The following is a 21,891-nucleotide window of genomic DNA, read 5'->3' on the forward strand; positions in this document are numbered from 1 at the left end:
GGTTTAAAGGTAAATAAATGCTTTTTTGTTTGTTTTTTTTTCATTTTATTTGTTGTGTATAAAGTAAACCAGTGAGATGATGGAACTGACAAGAAGGAATGACTGCTACAGGCTCTAGCTAAAATAACAATGAGACATTTTATTTTGACAATTTTTTTCTCCATATCTGTTCTGTTTCATTTCTTGTTCCTACAAGCCCTCTTTTGTTGTTTCAAATAATTTGGATCATTGTGGAATCATTTTTTTAAAATTATTTCAGGTTTGGATAAGTAAGAAAGAGGACCCAATAGGTTACTACTTCACTTGTAATTTTAGGTTTACTCTGCACTCAGTTCATTTCTATTGTTCCATTTGACAACAAACACTTCTCAGGTATTAAGGCACAGGAAGAGGTCATATCAACTTTGACCTAATTCCAGTCAGTCCGATACATTCCAATATTATTAAATTGCAAACCGCTAAATTTAATCGAAAGTATATTATAACATTAAAATCTGTTAATTGTTTAAACCCATTTGGTAAGAAGTTATTTATACAGAGAACATCAGTGAGTTCCAAAGATGCAATAACTTTGCAGCAATTCAGTTAGCAAATACATATGGTGACAGTGAAAAAGTCCCACTGCTTAAAAAGAAATCTTCTGCAACCTGTGATTGATTGGTGGCCATCTGGGACTAGAGGACCAGAAATTAGTCTTTATGGGAAAAAAGATTAAAGAAAACATATTAAATAGCCACCCGTGTCCAATACAGTTAGACATGGAAGCATTAACCCAAGAGTTTTCAGTGGTTAGGGAAAAAAACATAAGCAAAGAGCCTGGAATACTTTCTATGGGAAAGAAAAACAAAGAACGCAGTGAAGCAACATAAATAGAATAGATGCATTAAGGGGAAGACACACGCTTGTGTACAGTAGGTGGCGGTGTACTCAAAAAGCTGCTCACGAGCCGGCAGAGCCAAAGAGGAAGAGACCACATCCTCCCAACCTCAGCAGGCGCGGAGAACAAAATATTTCGGGACCGTTGGAGTTATTTTCAGGTAAGCAAAATTGCTAATTAAATTTGTTTACATTTTTACACAATGGCAGTGAACGTTAGGTGGAAGAATGAAATACTTTCTCGTACTTCGCGCAATGTTTGCTTCGAATGAAAATAGCGTAGTGTTTAGAAAGTAATTGACGTTGCCGAGACCTTTAAAAGCCATTGCAGCTGTTACTCTGGCAAAGATGGTGAGAGCGTCGGAACTCCTCTTTGTAAACCGAATCACTGTCGTTTTAATTTTTTTATTTTTTCCCTTACAGATTTATGATGGGGACCTCAGGGAAAAGTGAGGAAATAATCATCCTCAGTGATGAAGAAGATGATAAAGACACTTCCTGCCTCATTGTGGAAGTGGAAGCTGTGAAGAAGACCGGTAACGGTGCTTTTACAAACTTAATATTTTTGATAAGTTTTTCTGAAGCCATCCAACAAAAAGTTGATCCTTTTTCTTTTCAGTTGGTGTTTTACCTGTAAGCCCTCAGGATGAAGACCTGGTGGTCACCTTCTCCCGTCGGCCAGACGTGCTTCCTCACGCCCGTTACGACTGCCCCATACACCTTTTTTTGTGAGGAAACTCTTCCACGGACCCACTAATGCAGATCACGGCGTTTAGAATAATTTCGTGGCTTAGCAGACAATCACTGCTTGTTTTCTGTCCTGCTCAGGCCTACAGATTGTGAGAGGACTGCTCCCATGGCCAATAATCAACTTATTTGTGATCAGTGCTTCTGCTACGTCTGCGACAAGCTGGCGTCACTGGTGCGTGAGGATGATGTCTTTATATCCCTTACTAGAGATGCACCGATCAGGCTTTTCCTGGTCAATATTTTCAGTTTGTCTGTAGGTTTTATCTGCTGATTTAGACTCATTACTTCTTCAAAATGTCTGCTTTACAAATCTGTATATCAGGGACCCCTGCTCTTACTCCTTGTGGGGCCCCTGCTGCACATTTTTAGATGTTGTTCCTTCAGTAAAACGCCTCAAATATGCTGTCAGGTTCAGCTGTCCCATTCACTGAAATCAGCTGTGCTGAAGCTTGAGCGTAGTTTTTGATCAAATAAGAATTCCACATGTGTGATCATCTAACGGTGCGTGTTGTGGTTGTGTGTCAGTGTGAGATGTGGTGCTGCAGTGGAGAGTGTCACTGCAACAGCCACAACAAAAGTGACTTCTGGAACGGCGTTAGGAACACGGCTCTGCTAGGGGATCTGCAGAGGTTCAATCTCACCCTGTCAGAAGTCGACCATCGTCTTCGTAATGCAGGTGCAAAACGTCTTCATACACTTAAACGCGTCTGGTCATTTTAAATGTTGCTTTTATTAAAGTTTCCTTCCTCCTTTTTTTTTTTAACTTTGATTTTTCCAACTCCTTTTCAGACGCGATGTTGCAAAGCTTCAGAGCCAAACTGTCGGCTCTGTTTTCCTCCATTACGTTGGATCAGGCAATGCTGCCAGATTACAACATGAACCAGCAGGACCTGAGCTCCAGGTGAGCTTTTTAAAACAAAACTTAAACAATATATTTTATGTGTCTTTGAAAAAACTGCTGAACGAGTAAACATTACCCTTAGAAGTGAAAAGTGCTTCAATAATCTTACTTCAGTTTTGAAGATTTTACAGGAGACCTATTTGAAAAAGTTGAGAAACTATAGATTACATTATGCCATTTAAAAACGCATAATAAGCTAAACTTATTCCTGTCTTTTTTTCTTTGTGTTTCTCAGGTATGGACCTGTGGTTGAGTGTGTGACCCAGTTCCTGAATAAAGCCGATAAACAGAACAGTCGGGCTGCGGCCATCATGCATCTTGGAGCTGCTGAGGAGTTTATGAGACATTTTCAAGTGTTGGGGTGAGCGAACTGGAGGCGGCTTCTAAATTTAACTCAGGATGTGGGATTTGTTACGTTTAAGGGCTAATGATGGAAATGTGGAGTATTTTCATATTTCCAGTCATTATTCATCATCTTGTCTTTGTGTCGTCTCCATCTGTCTACCCATCATTAGTCCATCTGTCTGACATCCTGTGATATTTGCAGATGCTGTCAGATCTGAATTTCCTATAGTAAATCATAAAATAATGTCATATTTGTAATTATAAAATAGGCCAATAATGGAGTTCAAACTCTAATTAGAGTCTGGATAGTAGAGAATTCGGGAATTAAAGTTGTCAGCTGTTAACTCACCTTCTCTCCCTCTCTCTCTCTCTCTCCTTCACTCCATTTTCTTTAACATCTACAGGTTCATGGGTTCATCTTCAGCTGCTACAACCTCTGATACTATAATAATGTTACTGCACAGGTAAAGAATAGCGATGCAGCATTATTAAGTTTGTACATTTTATAATCCTTGAGGAATTAATATTTTAAAAATTTTTGGTAAACTCACCTTGATGTTCAAAAAGAAACGTCTGAACCCGACATTATTGGCTACAAACACAAACTTGCTAACATGTATATATGATTAATGCTTTTTTTCAGTCATTCTATTGGATAATAACTTTGCTTTTTATGGTATTTTTTCCAGAGTAATATCATCAGTACAGAGACGTATAGTAATGGGTGACATTACGCCATTGTTTCTGCAAAAACTGCAAACATTTTACCAGAACAGGATATGTTTCCCAGCTGACATGAGGCAACTAAAAAACAGGTGTGTATCAAAGCATTTTAACTCTAAAAGTTCAAATCCTTCATATTTGGACGTAACTCTTCATCTGTGTGCTGCAGTCTGACCATCCGGCCCTGGCAGGACGTCCTGCTGGTGTCGGTGCTGAAGGGGCAGAACGTGTCGGGCTTCCGGAAGGACAAGGGCAAGAAGGACGTCCTGCTAGAAACCATTTCTGTGGTCCTGCTGAGAACTGAACTGCTCCAGCTTCAATCCAGGTTAGCATGTGTGCTACTTCATACACGTGTCAGTGTTTGTACATTCAGTCCGTCTCTGGAGGAACGATGAAGCATCCTGTGTTTTAACTGTGTGCAGGTACAGAGAGTTGTGTCGGTACCTGCGAGTCGTCCTGACTGATAACGTCACACTGTGAGTTTAACCCACGTCCTGCTGTATAAAAATAACCAGTGTGATTAGCATTTTATGGCATCAAAATGTGTCAGGTTCCAACATAGCAGCAGCATCTCACTGAAATGCTTATTTTCAGGGCTGCACCGATTGCAGTTTTCTGGCAGATTGCTGATACCAGAGCTTTAAAAAGCCTAACTTGCCAATTCCTAATTTGGCCAATTTTTTTTGTCTGAAATGTTGCTGAATTGGCAACAGCGAAGTAACTATTGTTAACCGTGAATGTGCAGATATGACCTGGTGGGCCGGACTGTCAATCAAACCTCTCACACAGGAGAGCAGGAGAGGACAGTGGCTGATTTTTAGACCTTTGCCGAGGTAGAAAAGATCGGTGGATGAGATCAGCTTCAAATGTCAAAATCAGCCAATCACCGATCTCCCAAAATTAAGGAAATAAAATTAAATAAATCGGCACCAATAAATCGTCTGGCCGATAAATCGGTGCAGCCCTATTTAAAAAAAAAAAAAAAACAACAAAAGGGATTTATGTGACGTCTGAGCACAAACTGGGGATCCATAAAGAGAGTTTCATTCATCAACACAGAAACCAGTTAATCGAGAAGATAACATTTCTACCTTTGCATGTTGTCTTGTTTTCTGATTGGTATCACAAAATGATCAACTTGGTTTTTTGAGACTTTAAAGACTTTGTGGTAAGCTTGTTCAATCAAAGTTTCATGTCCTTTAAAAAATATCTCAAGTTAAGTTATCTCTTTTGGAAGAGAAGATTTTGACCCGTTTGATCATCCAAATATGTATTTTGTTTTTATTTTTCATTTGTTTGGTCTCTATACCATTTTTCAGACCTACTTGGTTTTGGCCATTTTTGTTTCTCTTAAGAAAAAGCTGGTAGATGGAGGCATGTAAACCATTCAGACACAAACAGTAGTAAGTTGTTTTATTTTCTGATTTGGAATCAGGTATCAACACATCCAAGACCTCATTCCTTTCTTCAAGTGTAAGTTGGGAGAGTTTGGGTCGGCATTGGAAAGCCTCTTTCCCCCAGTAAACCCCCCCGCCTCCCGCTTCACTCCGGCCATTTTCCTCCTCTACCTCCGGATATTTGAGACGGCGACGGCACCGAGGCTGACGGTCAGCCAGCTGGAGCAGCTCTGCTTCTCTGAGGCATCCTGGGAACCGATTAAAGGTCAGAAAAGGATTGTTTGTTTTGAATAAAATGTGAAGAGGAATGGTTTTAACACGTCTCCTGTGTGTAGATGCTGTGCCACTGAAGAGGTCTGAGCTGGTGAAGTTTGCTCTCAAAGCCCAGAGATGCTCCTTGTCGGTCTACTCAGATGTAAGTCTGCAGCTCCTATTTCTGATGAAATGTTTCATGAATATCTGGCGTATCGCTATGCTAAAAGAAAACACTCTCCAGTTGTTGTGGTTCACGAGACAGAAAAACACAAGTTAATTATATCTTCAAGTGTAAAAACTTTTAATTTAAACTATGATTAAAAGGAATAGAGAAGCTGTGTGGGGGGAAAAACAAAGTTTACCATTTTCCTAATAGTTAGTAGAACGACCTTTACCATCACTAGCTCTTGTTTGATTTTATCTGAATAAAAGTTGATTGAATTTTAGCCCAAATTTCTTTAAAAAAAACAACATTTCTTTATTTCATTGAGATTAGCATGCACTGATTTTTAAATGACTTTTTTTTTTTTTTAGCTTATTGTCGTCTTGACTCTAGAACTCTAGAGTTCAGGTTAACTGTACCTGAGGCCTGTGGCGTCCAGCTGGAGTTCCCAGGTCTTCAGCTCTTCTGCGTTTTGCACCTTGTGGTGCTTTTTCTGGAAAGGTCTCTCCTGGAAAGGCTGACCGAAATGTTTTATACTTATAAAAAATACTCAACTGTTGTATAGTGGCCTGATGGGGGCGCCACATGGCTCAGTGACAAAGCCGTTTTTCTCGTTTGATTCTCAGCTCCGGCCGCTTTCTGCATGTCTTTCTCTTCACTGTCTGCCACTAGAGGCAACAAAACCTTAAAAATGGGGGAAGAAAAAAAACTGTTCTGAGGACAAAGCTTAGAAGAATACCTATAAAAACAAAACAAGAACCAAAAATGTTTTTGGACAATGAGACCAGAAAACATGAACCTACTTTCCTGGAGTCATCCAGAGTCTGAAACACCTTAACCAAACAACCAGGACTGAAAACATTAGTGCACTGCAGATTTTCTGTAAACTTGTTTTATAAGTTCCTTTTTGTCATTTCTTTACTTTTCTTCATCATTGAATTTGTAGTAAATATTTCTTTTTATATGATGACTCTTTCTCTTATTATCTATTATAATTTTTTCTGTATTGTAGCCTTCTCCTGCTCTGCATCTGTTCCTTTATTGTAGTGAAAATCAGCTTGACCTTATGTTGACCTAAGTAATGTCCCAGGGCATTACTTTAGTGTTTCACATGCAGATTTTCCAACTTTGCTTTATTCTTTTGTGGAAAGAAATGACTGACCCTAATATGTCTTGTATTTATATCCTATAAACTGTGGCAAGGCAGTTGGACAGTTTGACTGATTTGTGTCCGATTCTCTCCTGCAGCCTGAGTGTTGGGCCAGTTTACTGAAAGTGGTCTGCTCTCCTCATGGCTCTCCGACTGCCCTGCCCATACCCAGCCAACAGTTTCTATACGTATGTTGTTCAGTTTTAATAATTGCTCCTGAGACTCGAGATCTGCTATCGATTCATGCTAAATGTCTGAAGTTTATCCGTCTTATTCCTGATGGTCCAGGAGTCGCGGGAGGCCGTCATAGACCAGCTCAACCAGCAGGGTTACAACATACAGATTTCCCGCTGCTTTCTCAGGGTAAGTTTGCAAAGATATCCGTATTAAATATGTGATTCATTCATACTGCTGTGGTAACAGGTCGTGTGCTTTTGTCCACAGACGTACCCAGATCAGGCCTTGTTGCTGTTGGTAACAGGAGCCTTGGGTGTCAGAATCCTTCAGGGTTCTTTTAGTCCAGCTCTGCCTGTTCTCAATGCTTATAAGGTAATATCTCCCCATATGAAAGCAACGTGCGCTTGTTGCTGTTGACGGTGTGACTGGCCTCCGGTCAGCACTAGCAGCTGAACACAGACAACAGGAAGCCTATGATAACCAGAGCTTATTGTTGCTTTAGATTAGGTTTTGTAGGAAGCTGATGATTTGATTAGCATTTTTTATGCTAAACTTTTAGGATGATTCACACTGACCTGTTTTTATTTTTATTTATTTATTTTTGATTGCAGCTGTTTAATATAAAAGCTACATTTTAAAATATCCATTTGACAAACATTATATAATGAATTTTGGGGCAAATGCAGAAAATACATTTAAGATAACATTCCTATGTGACTTATAAGTCTGAACTATTATTAAAACTTGATGCAAGAAAACATTTTATTCATTTTTTAAACTGAAACGTGTTAACTAACCATTTTGGTTTTTGGGTTTGATTCCGTGTTGCAGGACAACCTGTGGGCCTTTCAGTGGCTGTGTGACGGCATGACGTCCAGTGAAGACCGTCTCCTCTCCTTCCTGAAGGAGATTACACAGAAGTCGTCAAACACACCAGGTATGAGGACATGTTGTCATGGCGATGAGCCAGAGCTCTGTCCTGGGCCTTAAGTCAAAAATGTTTACAGCTGGCTGCAGTGCAGTCCATGTTGGCTAATTGTTGAAGTACCACAGATTCAGAAAACATTTTCAATAAAATCATGTTCAGATGCAAATATTGAAATTTAGAGTTTTTGTTTGTTTTTCCCTTTTGCCCGACAACTCAGACTGAATATATAATCTATAATCTGTATTGGTAATAAAAAATCATTAGTTGTGTTGAGCGATTTTTATTTATATTTATATATTTTTTATATTTATTTTTTCTTTCCTTCTGAAGCAAAACACATATGTCATTGTTTGATAGGCATGTTTTTCTATTGTTTTCTATCATTTGAAATGGTCGTTGTAGTTATTATCATTTCTTACTGTCATCAGATTCATTCTGACTTTTATGGTTGAGTTTGTCCTTTTTGGGGGTTTTTTGTGGTGGAATACCCCTTAAAACTTTGACTTTGCCTGTGTCATCCCGATGATCCAGTCTGATTCAAATATAGTTTTCATTATTGTAACAGATATCATAAACCTTCAGCTCAACATGGAGGTTATCAATGTTCTTATCAGTGATGAACAGAGCTCAACAGCAGAGACGTGCCTGGAGCTGGAGGCCAGCAGCCCAGATCCTGGTCCTGACCGCTCAGTCTGTGTGGTGTGTGCTCATGGTGCACATGTGAGTGGACACAGCTGTTTGTGTGCTGGAGCATATTGTTGACGGATTCAGTTCTTAAGAAGGAATTTCCCTTTTCAAATTCTGAGCATGTTTTCACAGTGAAATATCAAAGTGAAATTTTTGTTTGGAAGAAAAATGTGTTTTTGAGCTGTACAGTTTATAAAAAGGCAAAAAGAAGTGAATCAGCTTCTGTTGCAGCCTGCTTGTGTTCTTTCCCCAATAATCTTTTCTCTTTGTCTTTTAACTCTGCAGGAAATCAGCTGGTCGTTGATTTCAAGTAAAGTTTCCTTCAGAGGTTCAGCTCTAAAGTCTCACCTGGATGATCTTGCCTGCTGAGCCCACTTCTTCCGAAAAGGACTGTTTTTTTTTTCTTCTTCTTTTTTTTTATCTCAATGTGAAGCCATGTGGGACTTTTGTTGTATTTCTTGTTTACTTTAAGCACCATGACAGTAACGCTGAGCAACAGTAAGATTCTGCTGTCAGAATCTTACTGTTTCTGTAAGATTCCACTGCGCCTGCGGTGCAGTGGATGGTAGGAATGTGCATCAGTTGACACACAGAGGGAGAGAACTCGTTACTCTTTCACACTTTTACCATTTATTAAACTAAACAATTCCCTCAATTCTCTTAATGTAATTTAATGAAACTGGTTTTTGATGTGCTGTACAATAACACTGGTTTTAGACCATAACATATGTTGCTTTATACAGTTTGAAAATCAGTCAACTATTTAAAAAACAATTTAGACAAAGCTTAAAAGATAACTTCAAAAATTAACTTTAGAACAGACTAATACTGAAATTAAAAGTTCCTATGCAGGTCTGACTTGCAGACATGCACAGCAAAAAGATCAGTTCAGATGGAAAAAGAATTATTTCCATCCTTTATTTTCTGTCTCATTAATGTATTCATCCATTTGACTTTGTTTTTTCTACTTTCATATTTAAAACCTTGTTCCATGTTGTACAGTAGTATTCAATCTACTTTAAAGATCAACCAAATATTTTCTGAGTGGACATGAATTCTGTTTCTGTTCCTGTCTAATGATTTTCTTTCATGTTCATAAGGACTCGTACTGCCATCAGTGTTAATGATTTCTGAGATAATCTGGTTTAATAAATGACTCCAGTGTTTGGCCTTCTTTTTCTCTGACTTTATTTTCAAAGTAATCATCCACAATAGAATATATCACATTTATTATAAATAAAATATGTTCAAGTAATTTTGCATTCTTTAGCTGCGGTTTGATTTTTAAGGCCAAAGTAATGTTAATATATTAATAGGTTAAAACTTTTACAGTCAAAATTTGGCTAATTCTTCAAAATGGAAAATTTTCAGTCATTGTTAGAAAAAGTTTATTTTATGCATTAAAGTTAGGAAGCACAACACTTATGCGGATGCAAGTTGCTGACAGTCGGTGCTAAAAAATGTCTTAAAACTAAACCCTCAGTTTTAGGATTCCCTATGCTCTGGATTTGATTAAATCTGGAAAATGTTACAGATTTGAGGTTTTCTCTGATTCACTTTTACATTGCCTGTAGTCATGACATTTATACTTAGGGGTGCATAGTTTGACTAGCTTAAATGATCAAAAAGACAAAAACAAGCAGAAGTCATAGTACCAGACTAACTGAAACCATACGGTGTACAGGTTATCTTTGCATTGGCTTATTTATTGATATGTATGAATTTATGATGGAGGTATAATTTAATTTTGATGGACTGGTGACCTGTTCAGGGTAGAGGTCTGCACCAGCTCCTTCATGTCCACCTCCACATGTCAAGCTGATGGGTGGAGACAGTTAACATTCATTTTTGTTTGAGTCTTAAATGTGCACATATTTATATTAATTTGAACAATCCTTTGTGCACATACAGCAGCTGCTAATTACAACTAAGGCATTGTATGGACTCGGAGGGCAGGTACCAAAATAAAAGCATCCTGTGAATCTGCTCTGCTCCTCAGTTTATGTCGGATATGTGTTCCTGTGAAGCTGCACTGAGCTGTAGGAAAACCTGAAAGGCGGCGGTCCGTGTCCGGTGTGGCGCTGTGCGATCAGGTCAGTCAGAAAGTGCATCACTCGAAAATCATTTTCACTGCTGCAGAGTTGTGGTGCTTGCTGTGAGTCCTTTTCCTCGGCGATGGCTCTGTAACGCTGGGAAGCAGCGGTGAAGGTCTGCAGCAGCACCCGGTTGGCCAGCGCAGTCAGGCAGCTCTCCAGGTGCAGCAGGTAGGTCAGGCCGCGGCTGATGCCGGTGTGAGGGTTGGCTAGGAAGCCGACCAGGGATCCGGCGTATGAAGGACAGCGCAGCGTCTTCTGATCCAGGTCCAGCACAGCGATGTAACGACTCAAGTGAGTCAGAGACTGAAGGATGGAAGAGGATGCACTGGAAGACGATCTGGAGAAGAAAACCAAGCAGGATCTTATGACATATAAAGGTATGAAATTCTTGCAGATGAAACTTTGCCTCTGAATTGACTCGGTGCAACAATAGTTACTGACCTCATTATATGCACAGGCATACAAAAGTTTCATGCAGTTTAAAAGCTGCTATTTGTCTAAGAAAGGTCAGCTTTATCTGGTCATGAATACATGAATTAACAAATTTGTGTGGAAGGACTTTAGAAGGATTACAAAATCTTCTAAATGCATTGATTGGTACTAGAGGTGCACCAATTTATGAGCGCCAGTTTCCTTAATTTTGGGAGATCGGTGATCGGCCGATTCTTCCATGAGAAGTTGATCTTATTCTCTGATCTTATCTGTTTCAACAAAGGTCTAAAAATCAGCTGCTGTCTTCTGCTCTCCTGTTAGAGGTTTGACTGTTAGATCGGCCACCAGCTCATGTCTGCACGTCATCCTCACTACTGGCAACTTTCTTGCTATATTCAACAACATTTCAGACAAAATAAATTGCTGTTTTGTCGACGTATCAAGCTTTATAAAGATTGGTAATTGGCCAGAAAACTGCAATCGGTGCAGCCTTAGTTTATATCAAAAACTTCATATTGTCTCCTGACAACAAACCAATGCAGAGATATGGTCGAGTCACATAACAGTCACCTGTGTATTCCTACGAGCCTCCAGGTGAGCAGGTCGGTCAGCTGGAGGGGCGTGGCCAAACATGACATCACAGCGCTCCCATCAGCACCAGGAGCTGGCAGGAAGAGCCTCAAGCCGTCCACCAGCTTCCTCACCAGCTGCTCGTCTCCTCCGATGACAACCAGTGGCCGGCCAATCAGCAAACAGAAGATGGCATGCTGGGAGAAGGAGAGCTGCTTGATGAACCTGAGGGCTCGCAGGCCAGCCCTTCTCCTCTTCCTTTTCTTGTCCACACATGTGCTGGTGAGGTTGGCTGTGGTGGGAGACGGTGGCTCTGAGCTGCTGGTGAAGCTGGTGCAGTCAGAGAACTCGTCCACGCTGAGCAGCCTCACAGGACCGCAGGGCGGCGTGCGCAGAGCTCCCTCCGCCACGACGCTTTTAGGAGCCATTTTTACATGGAGGTCAAACACCGGCCTCAACTTCTTCTGCCTCGACTCCACTGCGTCTCCAGCTGTGTGGAAACAGATTCATCACATGATTACAGCAAAGAAAACCGGTAAGCTTTTTAGTACAGACCGGACTCAGGAGTTGGAGGGCTGATGCCAGCAGAACCACGCACTCCACAGTTTATGTCAGGTACAGGAGCTGGGAGGTAAAATCATCAAAAACCTTTTGAAAGATCTTGAAGTCCAAAAATCTCTTAAAAGATTACAGGAAGACCTGACTGCCTGGGATAAAATAGTCATATATGTTGTTAAATGTACAGTAAATGTGTTACCTTGTAGCAGTTTATTCATCTTGTCTTTATGGACTTCATTACTCTTCTCTGTGAGTGAATTGTCTTTCTCTGGAACATTGAACATTATTTCCTCTAAAAGTTCTTTTCTTCCAGCAGATTCAGCTCTTTCCTTCCCGGCAGTAGCAGTGTTCTTCATCCTCTCCTCCTGGAGGACTTCATCAGTCTTACAGCCAGCCTCTGACTCTTCCTCTTCCTCAAATCCATTGGTCAGAGTGTGATGCTCTGCCTCTTCCTCTGTGATGGCGGACAGGTCGTCAGGGACGATGGACTCAGTCGTGCTGAGAACCTCGATGCTGTCCTCACTGTTGGCACGCCTGGCAGAGGCTCGCAGGCGCCGAATGCCTGCGTCTCCTGCTGCATGCTGGAGAATCACGTCTGTCGTCCCGACACGGGTTTCTGTGGAGAACACAAACTACTGAACCGACTGTTTTCAATCAGATCATTGCTGCAATAAAATGCAATAAAACACAGAGATCTAAATGGATCATTTTGGAAGTTTAATTACTTGATAAATTGCTAAAAGGCATAGTTTGAATTATTTTCAGATGTGCTTCTGTACCACTCTGCTGAGAAAACAAGGCACAGATCATTAACTGTACAATAGAAACGAGATGGAAACAACACAATAAACTGTTATCTACTTGATCTATGGAAAAGTCTAAATGTCCCATTTAAAAATCCATCCATCCATCCATCCATCCATCCATCCATCCATCCATCCATCCATCCATCCATCCATCCATCCATCCATCCATCCATCCATCCATCCATCCATCACACTTATCCCTTCACACTTATCCCTAGGGGGATCCTAAGGGTGCTGGTGCGGTCAACAGGGGGTCACCCTGGACACAAACACACACCTACGGATAAATCAGAGAGACCAGTCAACCTGACAGTCATGTCTTTGAACTGTGGGAGGAAGCCGGAGTACCTGGAGAGAATTAACGCATGCACAGGAAGAACATGACCATGCAGAAAGACCCCGCGCCGGGAATCGACTCCATTTAGCACTACAGGCTGGATAGTTTGAGAAAACCTGCCTAGAGTCAGAGACTGATGCTGCTTCATATCAGACTGACTCGTCTCTGAAATATGATTTTTGACTAAACAGTTTATCATGTAAAATGCTTGATGACAGCCCAGAAAATTAGAACATCTATTCTTGATTGATAAAAGTCACAATCAATCATGCAGATATTAAAGATACCATCAGGTGGCGTATCATTTCCACTGACATGTACAGTGGCAGTTAAAATGCAGATGAGTTATTAAGTATAGACTTCATCATCCAGGATTTTAAAATCCAGTTTTTGAAAAGCAACATTGAAGAATGTTAAATGTTATGACACAATGCTAAACAGCTAATTGTGTCTTGTGTACATTTGGATTGATGACATCACAAGAGGCATGGGACTTGAGATTCTGTCAAACAAACAGCTTCTGAAACATTGTGACAGTCTGAAGCGTCACAATCAGGAATTATTGACTTAAAACAAGCACATATTTATTGCTGAAAATATGTTTTTTAGTTACTTTCATCATATCCCAAGTGTGCTAAGATATTTGCACTAGAAATTAGACTAAAACTACTTGGTAAGGTTCTATGTTTTAGCAGTGTAGCTGCTTTTAATTTGACTCATAAGAGCCAAATTAAAAGAAATGAAAATACTTATTAAAGTTTCTCCAAAAGGCCAGGAGAAAATCTTTTGTACCGTTTAGAGACGCAGGTTTTTGTTTTCCTTCCACCATCACTCTAATAACGTACCTCTGCTGTCGGATACAACGGCCCATTGACTTCGGTACGACTTCTCCGTCCCGAGAACCTCAATGCTGTCGCTGCTGCTCACGCTGCCTATCATGTCTGTGGACGTGCTGGGGTCAGGGGTCACTCTCCCACCTCCCACTCCCTCCATCTTTATCTGTATTTCTTCCACACAGGAGAACAACTCCACACTATGCTTTTCTGATTGTCTTTCCACAGCTCCCACAGTGTTCCCCATGACCCTCTCTGCTTCATCCTCCTCCTCTTCCTCCTCAGCATCCACAGGGCAGCACAGCTCAAACAGGAAGTTTGTAAGTTTCAGCTTCCTGGACAGTAGCTGTGAGACACGATCAGTTCGCAGGACGCTCCTGTCACCACGCAGACGCCGCTCTGTGTCTGCCAGCTGGTTTTTCACCAGGGACAGGAAGTAGAAGTTGCAGAGCTCCTCCAGTGGCTTCAGAAGCGACTCAGACCTGCAGGAGGCAGTGGAGGGAAGGCAGGGAGAGGACGGCTCAGACTGCAGGTCGGCCGTGTCGTAGGGCAGGAAGTCAGGCTGCTGGAGCTTCCTGTTTGGGTAGGATGTGACCTGGCGAAGGAGCTCTCTGTGGTTCAGGATCAGATGCTCTAAAGCTTCAAGCTCATCAGCTCTGCCTCCTGCTCCTGTGGAGGCGTGTGTGTCCTGCAGCAGGGCCCTCCGTCTGTACCTGCAGCAGTCAGAGGGATTCTTCAGTCAACTCACAATTCCTCACTATTCAGAATTTTATCACACACTTTGTTCTGAGAAATCAGATAAGCAGGTTTTCTGCACATTTGCTACACCTTCAATTCCATACGTCTTAGTTTTTTATCTCTCAAAAAGAACAGAATAAAATCAGAAAACAATGTATTTTCCATATCCAGGCTGCAAAAACATCAGAATGAGAGATTTAACCCTGAATGCTTTTTCTGAGACAGATCTAGCAAATATGAAAATATATATCTGAATATTTAGTGCTCAACAACTAATTAGACAGAAAACTTTTTAATTTGTACTTTAATCTTCTTCTTCCTGCTTCCTTTAAGTGTAACAACAGGATCATCTCACTCTGTTCCTTCTACTACACACATTTATCCTCCGTTGTGGACTTTTATTTCTCTTTTCCAGCATATTTTCTGTCCTCCCTCTGCACATGCTCAGAACCTGATCTAAACCTTTTTAACTCCTGACCTTGTATTGTGGGACCATCTACAACCAAAACACTGCAGTCTGACTCCTCAACCTGAAACCTGTAGGAATCCTTCATGTCCTGCTTCTCATTCATCCACATAATCTGTCTTCTTTTTATTGGCACTGCTAATTTGAAATGTGTCAACACAACACAGAATTACTGCCACATAAATAAATTTATTTGAATCATTTGAACCAATTCGATAAAAACACTTTACGTCTTTATCAGGCTGAACTGTGCCTGGAACCGTTTTGGGGTTGTTAGAAAATATGAACAATTACTCTTAGCTCCAAGATTTCTACAGATATTCCCATTCAAAATTCCAGATTTGTCCAGCATTTTGACAACATTCCAGACATTTGAGGACAAAACATTTAGTTGTTATAATCAGTGTATTATCAGACAGTAAACAGAGATATCTTTAAAGCTTCTGATGTGATACATTTATTTTGTTGTAAAAAGAACACAGGTCTGGTTTAAGTAAAAGTAAGGAAATGACCTGTTTAGATTTTTTAGTGAGTGGAAGCTTTCTGTAACTAAACAAAAAAAAACATGATCTATTAGTTAAAAAGAGTTGAAAATTGTGAACTGAAGGATGCCATCCAAATACAAAACATCGAAATAACATTTTCTTTTTTGTTAACAGAAGCAAAAAGGATTCAAATCTGTTGAAAATTTAACACATTTTTCAATTTCATCCCGTTGTGGAAAAGACTCACAACAGAGCTCCGAGATTTTCACACGTTTCAAGGCCCTGATTTTCTCTGGTGAACAGACAGACAGTTCTGCTGTACCTTAACCCTCACAGACATTAATATGCTGCAGAACATTTGAAAGAATTGGCAAATTTACCAACATAATGACAGCCAATTCTGATTGTGTGGAATAGAAGGATGTGGTTGTAGGAATGTTGCATTCTTTGTTTGACGGTAAACCACTTAATGAGGAAATTGGAATATTACTTAATAATTAAAAATAATTCCTCTTTTCATCATAGACTAAGATGAATTTTATTACCAACAGCAAAGTCTGTTTTTGAAAGTCTTCCTTTGATTGGCTCAAAATACCAATTTGCTTATTTATGCAATTTGTTCCAGTCAGCTTCCAGACTAATTTATTCAAAATGAATTGGTAACGTCCTGGTTTAATGCAACAATCCCAAAAAGCTGAAACAGCTGGTTCTTTAATTACTACAAACAAACAAAGAGGAACTTACTCGAGCTCCTGAAGCTTTCTCTGCAGTTCAGAGGAGAACGCTTGTCTGTTTCCAGTCTTCAAGCTGTCAGAGGCCTGAGAAAAACACTCGGACAGCTCAGAGAAGTTCTCCATCAGCTTGCTCTGGTCCGAACACACGTAGGCCATGCAGAAAGGTCGCACCATCCCCCGAGCCTCCAGGTCATACAGGGTCAGGTGATGAACATATGCAAACGAGTCGTCTGCTGAGTCTCCCAGGATTACCCTGGAGTCCTCGCTGAAATTGAGGCGGGGTCCAGGCAGAGCAGGGGCTGTGTGACCCGGGCCGGACGCCTGGTAGTCCACAGACATAATGCGGACGGAGAAGTGGTTGAGGTCAAACGAGCCGATGACCTTCGGATTATTTGGTATTGTTAAGACAGGCTTTGGACCAACCTGGAAGACAGAAGAGGAGGATGTATCCAATTTGTCACTGAGAGCAACAGATATCTAGATTCTTTTCTGAAAAAGTGACTTGGTCTGCTTTTCCATTTACGTCACAACCAACACCACCTGTCTGGATGGTAAGTTTTAAAGATTTAATGACCTGCTGCATTCTGCGTGAACAAACAGGCTCAAACTGTTTTTGGTTTTACCTTTTACCCTAAACCTGTACTGATTCTTAACTATAAGCTCCACTGCTGTTGAGTAACAGAAGGATTTTGTTTCTTTTCTGATTTTCATTATAGCCATACGGTGATTCTATATCTAACATCATAATGTACTGTTAAATTATGTTGATGATGAGGTTCAGCTAAAAGCACAAACTGTCTTTTTCTTATAAAGTTTGGTACTGAGTGAAGAAAAGAACTCATGTGAGTTTGTGTTTGTGACTGGTGTTTAGTTTTAATGAAGAATCGTTTGAGGAACAGTTCTCTTTTAAAAAGGAGAAATACTTCCTGAAAAAGTGAAGTCCAATCCACAGCAAATAACTGTACAGTAAACTGTTTTACATTACATTTTATTGATATCATACAACACCAACGACGATGCGCTTTTTTATTTCATTCATTTGTGAGATCATACTGCAAACAACCAGGAAGCATACATCATTTCATGTTATTACATTTATCCATTCCATAAATCTACCCCACACACTGACATACAATTGCATGTCAGTGCAAGTTGTATTTGACTTATATTCTGTTTTTTCACAGAACATAAGTCAAATACAAAACACAATAAGTCAAGTGTGGTACAATGCAACACTTTTGACTAGTTTTGATTTTACAGATCTGTGGTTTCCAGCTAAATTTATCATCCAACATGGCACCTAAAAGTCTGAACTCAGGGACTCGTCCTAAATCAACACTGTCGATGGTTATTTTTGATTGCATTATTTTCTTGTTTGTTGAGGTTTCTAAATCTCATGAATTTAATGATAATTTATTGTTTTTGAACCAATGTTTTAGTTTTTTTCATTTCTGCAGAGACCGCCTCTGAGAGTTGTTGGATGTTTTCTCCAGCACAGACAATAAATACTAAGTATCACCTTCAAATATAAGATATTTTAGCAGGTTTGATACTTTGAGTGTGTCATTTATATACAAATAAGTAATTTGTGACTCAACACTGACCCCTGCAGGAACCCACAAGTTATGATGTTTAATAAATCTGATTCTGATTACCTCTATAAACTGTTTCCTTTGTCCAATGTATCTTCTACGGTAGTTTAATTCTACCCCACTAATTCTAAACCTTCACAGCTTTTTTAGTAAAACGTCACGATTGATGGTGTCAAAAAGTTTCTTGAGATCAAGAAATAAACCAATGGCAAATTTCCTTTACGCATACTGTCTATGATTTCTTCTGTTAACTGCATCAATGCCACTGATGTTGGTTTCTCTGAAGCCACAGTCAGTCAGTTTACTTTTTTATCACATAGATAACTTTTTACTAAACACTTATTATAGTATTTTAGGGACATATGTCTACTGTATAATTATTAAAAATTATTGACAGATTTAAACAAAGCAATGACTTTCGTGATTTTCATAGTATTTGGAAATGCTCCAATTATGAATGAGTCATGTTAATTCCATTCTGGTCCATTGATTTTTTATTCTTATATTGATAAATTATTTCAATAATTTATTTTTTGTCCATATGATTCAAGTACATCATCCTCCACCATTACAAAATATTCATCCAGGGTTTTGTCAAAAATAATTAAATTATTAAGGGCGAGTAGTATCGGAAGAATTCTTTCTTATGAACCTATATAATGTCTTCCATATTCCCTAATGTTTTACGAAGCCTAAAGAAGGATAATAATCCTTCTTACATTTTTTCATAATAGTTAATTTATTTTTATGGGTTTTATGTTTTACTCAGCTTCAAAAGTTCTATATTTTATAAATTCTTTATGTAGATTATTCTTTTTCTTACATGCATTTTGTAATCCTTTACTAACCCACGGTTTGTCTTTGTGTTTTTGCCTATAATTAAAAAGGACAGTTGGACAGTTTTTATTGTACAGTGATTGAAATATTTTTGAGAAATAGCTTCAAAGCTTTATCAATATTGTGCTTTACAATCACAAAACTTTACAGTTCTGTGTTTCCGAATAACACAACGGATTTAGACAGTGTTGATTTAGAACCGGATCACATTTTTAGATGTCATGTTGAATGACACATTCATCTGGAAACCACAGATCTGATGTTATTCTTTAGTATATGATGTTTGTGCCCTAAATGTACTTTCTGCAGATCCCTTCACGAATCACAAACACTGACAGATGAACACATTTATAAGAATTTACTTTCCATATAATAAGTAAATATATTGTCAATCAGAGTTTAATTGAATTTATTTATTTATTTCATTAATATACTTATTAATAATTATTTTTTTCATTTATTCTACATAACCACTCGTTTATTTTATGATTTAATTATCCATTCATTCAATCACTTTCTTGTTTATTCTCTCTATAATTTTCTTATGTATTAATTTTATTCCCTATTTATTTACTTATTCATTCTCTCGTTCACTTATTTCTTGATTTAATCAGTCATTTTTGCATTTCCCTTTTCATTCATTTATTTCGCTATTTGTTGGTTTTTGTTTATTTACTTAAAAAGTTAATATATTATATTTCAGGCTGACTCCAATCAGCCTGAAATAAAGCGCTCACCTGCTCTGAGAATTCAGCCACCAGTATAAAGTCCCGGTGAAACTGGGCTGCTGTGCTCCAGGGGTTGTGAGGCGGTAAAAGGCGGACAGAGAACTCCTCAGGCAGAGTGTGAACCCCCGGTTCCTCTCCTTCCTCCTCAAACCCCCCGCTGCCGGTGAAGGGCAGCAGGTCCGGTGAGCCAATCATCTTCAGTCGGTGACGGCTCAGCCCATGGAGGATCCCACCGTTGACTTTCACCTTGAAGAAGCAGCAGTAACGTTTGGGTCAGCCACCGCCATGCCGCCTCAGCCTGGCTCTCTGTCAGTGAGTCAGCTGTTTCTGTTGGAAAACATAATAACAGCCGGAGAGTAACAAACAAGCTGCACAGTTATTTTCGGCCATGGTACGACATGGATATGCCAGAAGCTGAAGCAAACGGAAACTCCGACTTATCAACTTATGAGCTGCGGTCTTTGACACGCTAAAAAAAACTTTACAGTGTGAAAATCACGCTGAAGTTAGCGTCTGAATTATAGCTTCAGCATCGGTTCTTCTGAAGGCCTTTCAAATAAAGGGCTTTTGAAGCCCTCCAAGCTAAAATAAAAAACGTTAAACAGTTTGAGATTTGAGTGACAGAACCAAAAAGTTAGACCGTGCAAATAATATAATATAAAATATAATATGGCTGTGCAGTGGTGTAGTTGGCAGTATTCTTGCCTTGTAGCAAGAAGGTCTTGAGTTCAACTCCCTACCAGGGCAGGTTCTTTCTGCATGGAGTCTACATGTTCTCCCTGTGCATGCGTAGGTTCTCTCCAGGTACTCCGGACCCCCAACCCCTGCAGTCCACAAACATGACTGTCAGGTTGATTGGTCTCTCTAAAATTTCCTTAGATGTGTGTGCATGTATATTATTGTTGTTTTTATTATTATTAGGCCCGAGCAGCAAAAGTGCTGTGAAGACATAATGTAATAGTGTTTATTATTATTATTATTATTATTAGTAGTAGTAGTAGTGGTGGTAGTATTAGTATTATTATTGATCTTTTCATGTCTGAGTCCTCACTGGATTCTCCAAACATGTTTGGTCAACTGGCCACTCTAAATTCCCTTGTGGTGTGAGTGCAGGCTGTATATATGTTTGGTGTGTTGCCATGGCAAACTCAATACCTTTGTGGTCTACTGTACAGTCTTTGCAAGTATCATCATCTTCTGCATGCATTTGACACTGAACATTATTGAAATTTTGTGGTGAGTCACTAATAACATAATGACAATGGTCCCAAGATAGATCCTTGTGGAACCATGTCATAGTTTTGAAAAGTTTTTTTGTAGTATGAACTTTAACACACTGCTCTTGCTTTTTCAAATATGAACTAAGCCAATAAGAGCTTGTTGTGAAATAAGTCACTTTTTAAAGTTTATTTAAAACAACGTTGTGACTAAAAGTTTTGTTCATTCCAGGTTTTATACATTTAAGCGTTGACATCTGAAAAGGGTGATTCTTACCTTTTTTCACCTTTTTGCAGGCTCTCTTTTTTCAACCTTAAGTATTGAACATCAATGGAGTAAATGTTTAGGGGAAAAATGTGTAATAGTTCTTCACTAAAGGGGAAGGTTAAATCAAATACCAACTTCAGTGTCGTAGATTAGCTAGTTCCCTGTGGCTGCAGTCATGAGGCTTCCTACACAAACTTCGTCCCGGGATTTCTGTTCCTCTTTCGCTTCTGTTTCGAGGTAGCAAGCTTTCACACCCAAAGGAATGAAAACATGTGATGGACTGGCCTTGCGTCAAGTCGCATAAGTGAACAAAAGAAATGTTTCCGCTTTTTCACTTTCAAAGCAAACAAGCCTCCTTAAAACGAAAAAAGAAAAAGTCTGGAAACAGCTTAGAGATTTTATAGCTGCTCTGTTTACGGCACATTATGAAAAGGACCATTAACAGCGGTGTTCATTTCATGTTTTCACCTTCTTTTCAACTCCGTTCTAAGTCAGTTATGATTAAACTGATATCAATCATGTACAATCATTAGGAGTAATATGTAGCAGCCAAATAAGTTGAAAAAATGTTTTCAAGCTAAGAAAAATAACGTTCAACCTGCACTAAAGAATATGCGGATTAATTTCAATAAAAATACAAAATATTACATTTTACAGAGAACCTGCAAAACGGAGCAAAGAAAACGATATATATTTTTTTCATTGATAAATAATCTCATTACTTTGTGTAGTAGAGCCTGCAGCCACAGTCTGAGTCACATTCAAATTTATGGACATGTTTATTGTTTGCAGCAGCAACAAAAGCACAAATAACATCCTGATGACAGTCACATGTTAGACTG

At 39.3% G+C, this 21,891-nt stretch overlaps 2 protein-coding genes across 3 annotated transcripts; one reads left to right on the top strand and one right to left on the bottom strand.

The window, feature by feature from the left end:
* The first annotated feature begins 927 nt into the window (after positions 1–927).
* On the top strand, positions 928–9,523 carry LOC106908084 (uncharacterized). Its single transcript, XM_014974059.2, has 18 exons — positions 928–1,037; positions 1,300–1,412; positions 1,496–1,604; positions 1,705–1,798; positions 2,152–2,302; positions 2,416–2,527; positions 2,763–2,888; positions 3,277–3,336; positions 3,562–3,687; positions 3,765–3,920; positions 4,018–4,071; positions 5,031–5,257; positions 5,328–5,407; positions 6,659–6,748; positions 6,849–6,923; positions 7,005–7,109; positions 7,569–7,674; positions 8,638–9,523. The coding sequence occupies exons 2-18, from the start codon at positions 1,304–1,306 to the stop codon at positions 8,664–8,666; spliced, it is 1,809 nt and encodes a 602-aa protein (XP_014829545.2). The 5' UTR covers positions 928–1,037; positions 1,300–1,303; the 3' UTR covers positions 8,667–9,523.
* On the bottom strand, positions 9,517–21,356 carry smcr8b (Smith-Magenis syndrome chromosome region, candidate 8b). 2 transcript variants are annotated; one of them, XM_088008503.1, is made up of 7 exons: positions 21,059–21,356; positions 19,574–19,891; positions 16,418–16,830; positions 13,997–14,697; positions 12,208–12,624; positions 11,451–11,940; positions 9,517–10,785 (listed from the first exon to the last, which is right to left on the bottom strand). In XM_088008503.1, the coding sequence occupies exons 2-7, from the start codon at positions 19,757–19,759 to the stop codon at positions 10,353–10,355; spliced, it is 2,640 nt and encodes an 879-aa protein (XP_087864629.1). In that variant the 5' UTR covers positions 19,760–19,891; positions 21,059–21,356; the 3' UTR covers positions 9,517–10,352. The 2 variants fall into 2 exon arrangements, with proteins under 2 accessions (XP_087864629.1, XP_014829534.2); XM_014974048.2 differs by lacking the exon at positions 21,059–21,356 and having other exon boundaries at positions 19,574–20,008.
* Between the last annotated feature and the right edge of the window lie 535 nt (positions 21,357–21,891).

The sequence above is a fragment of the Poecilia mexicana genome, unplaced genomic scaffold (genome assembly GCF_051168715.1).
Source record: "Poecilia mexicana isolate PSO_F unplaced genomic scaffold, ASM5116871v1 scaffold_2, whole genome shotgun sequence".
Classification (NCBI taxonomy): domain Eukaryota; kingdom Metazoa; phylum Chordata; class Actinopteri; order Cyprinodontiformes; family Poeciliidae; genus Poecilia; species Poecilia mexicana.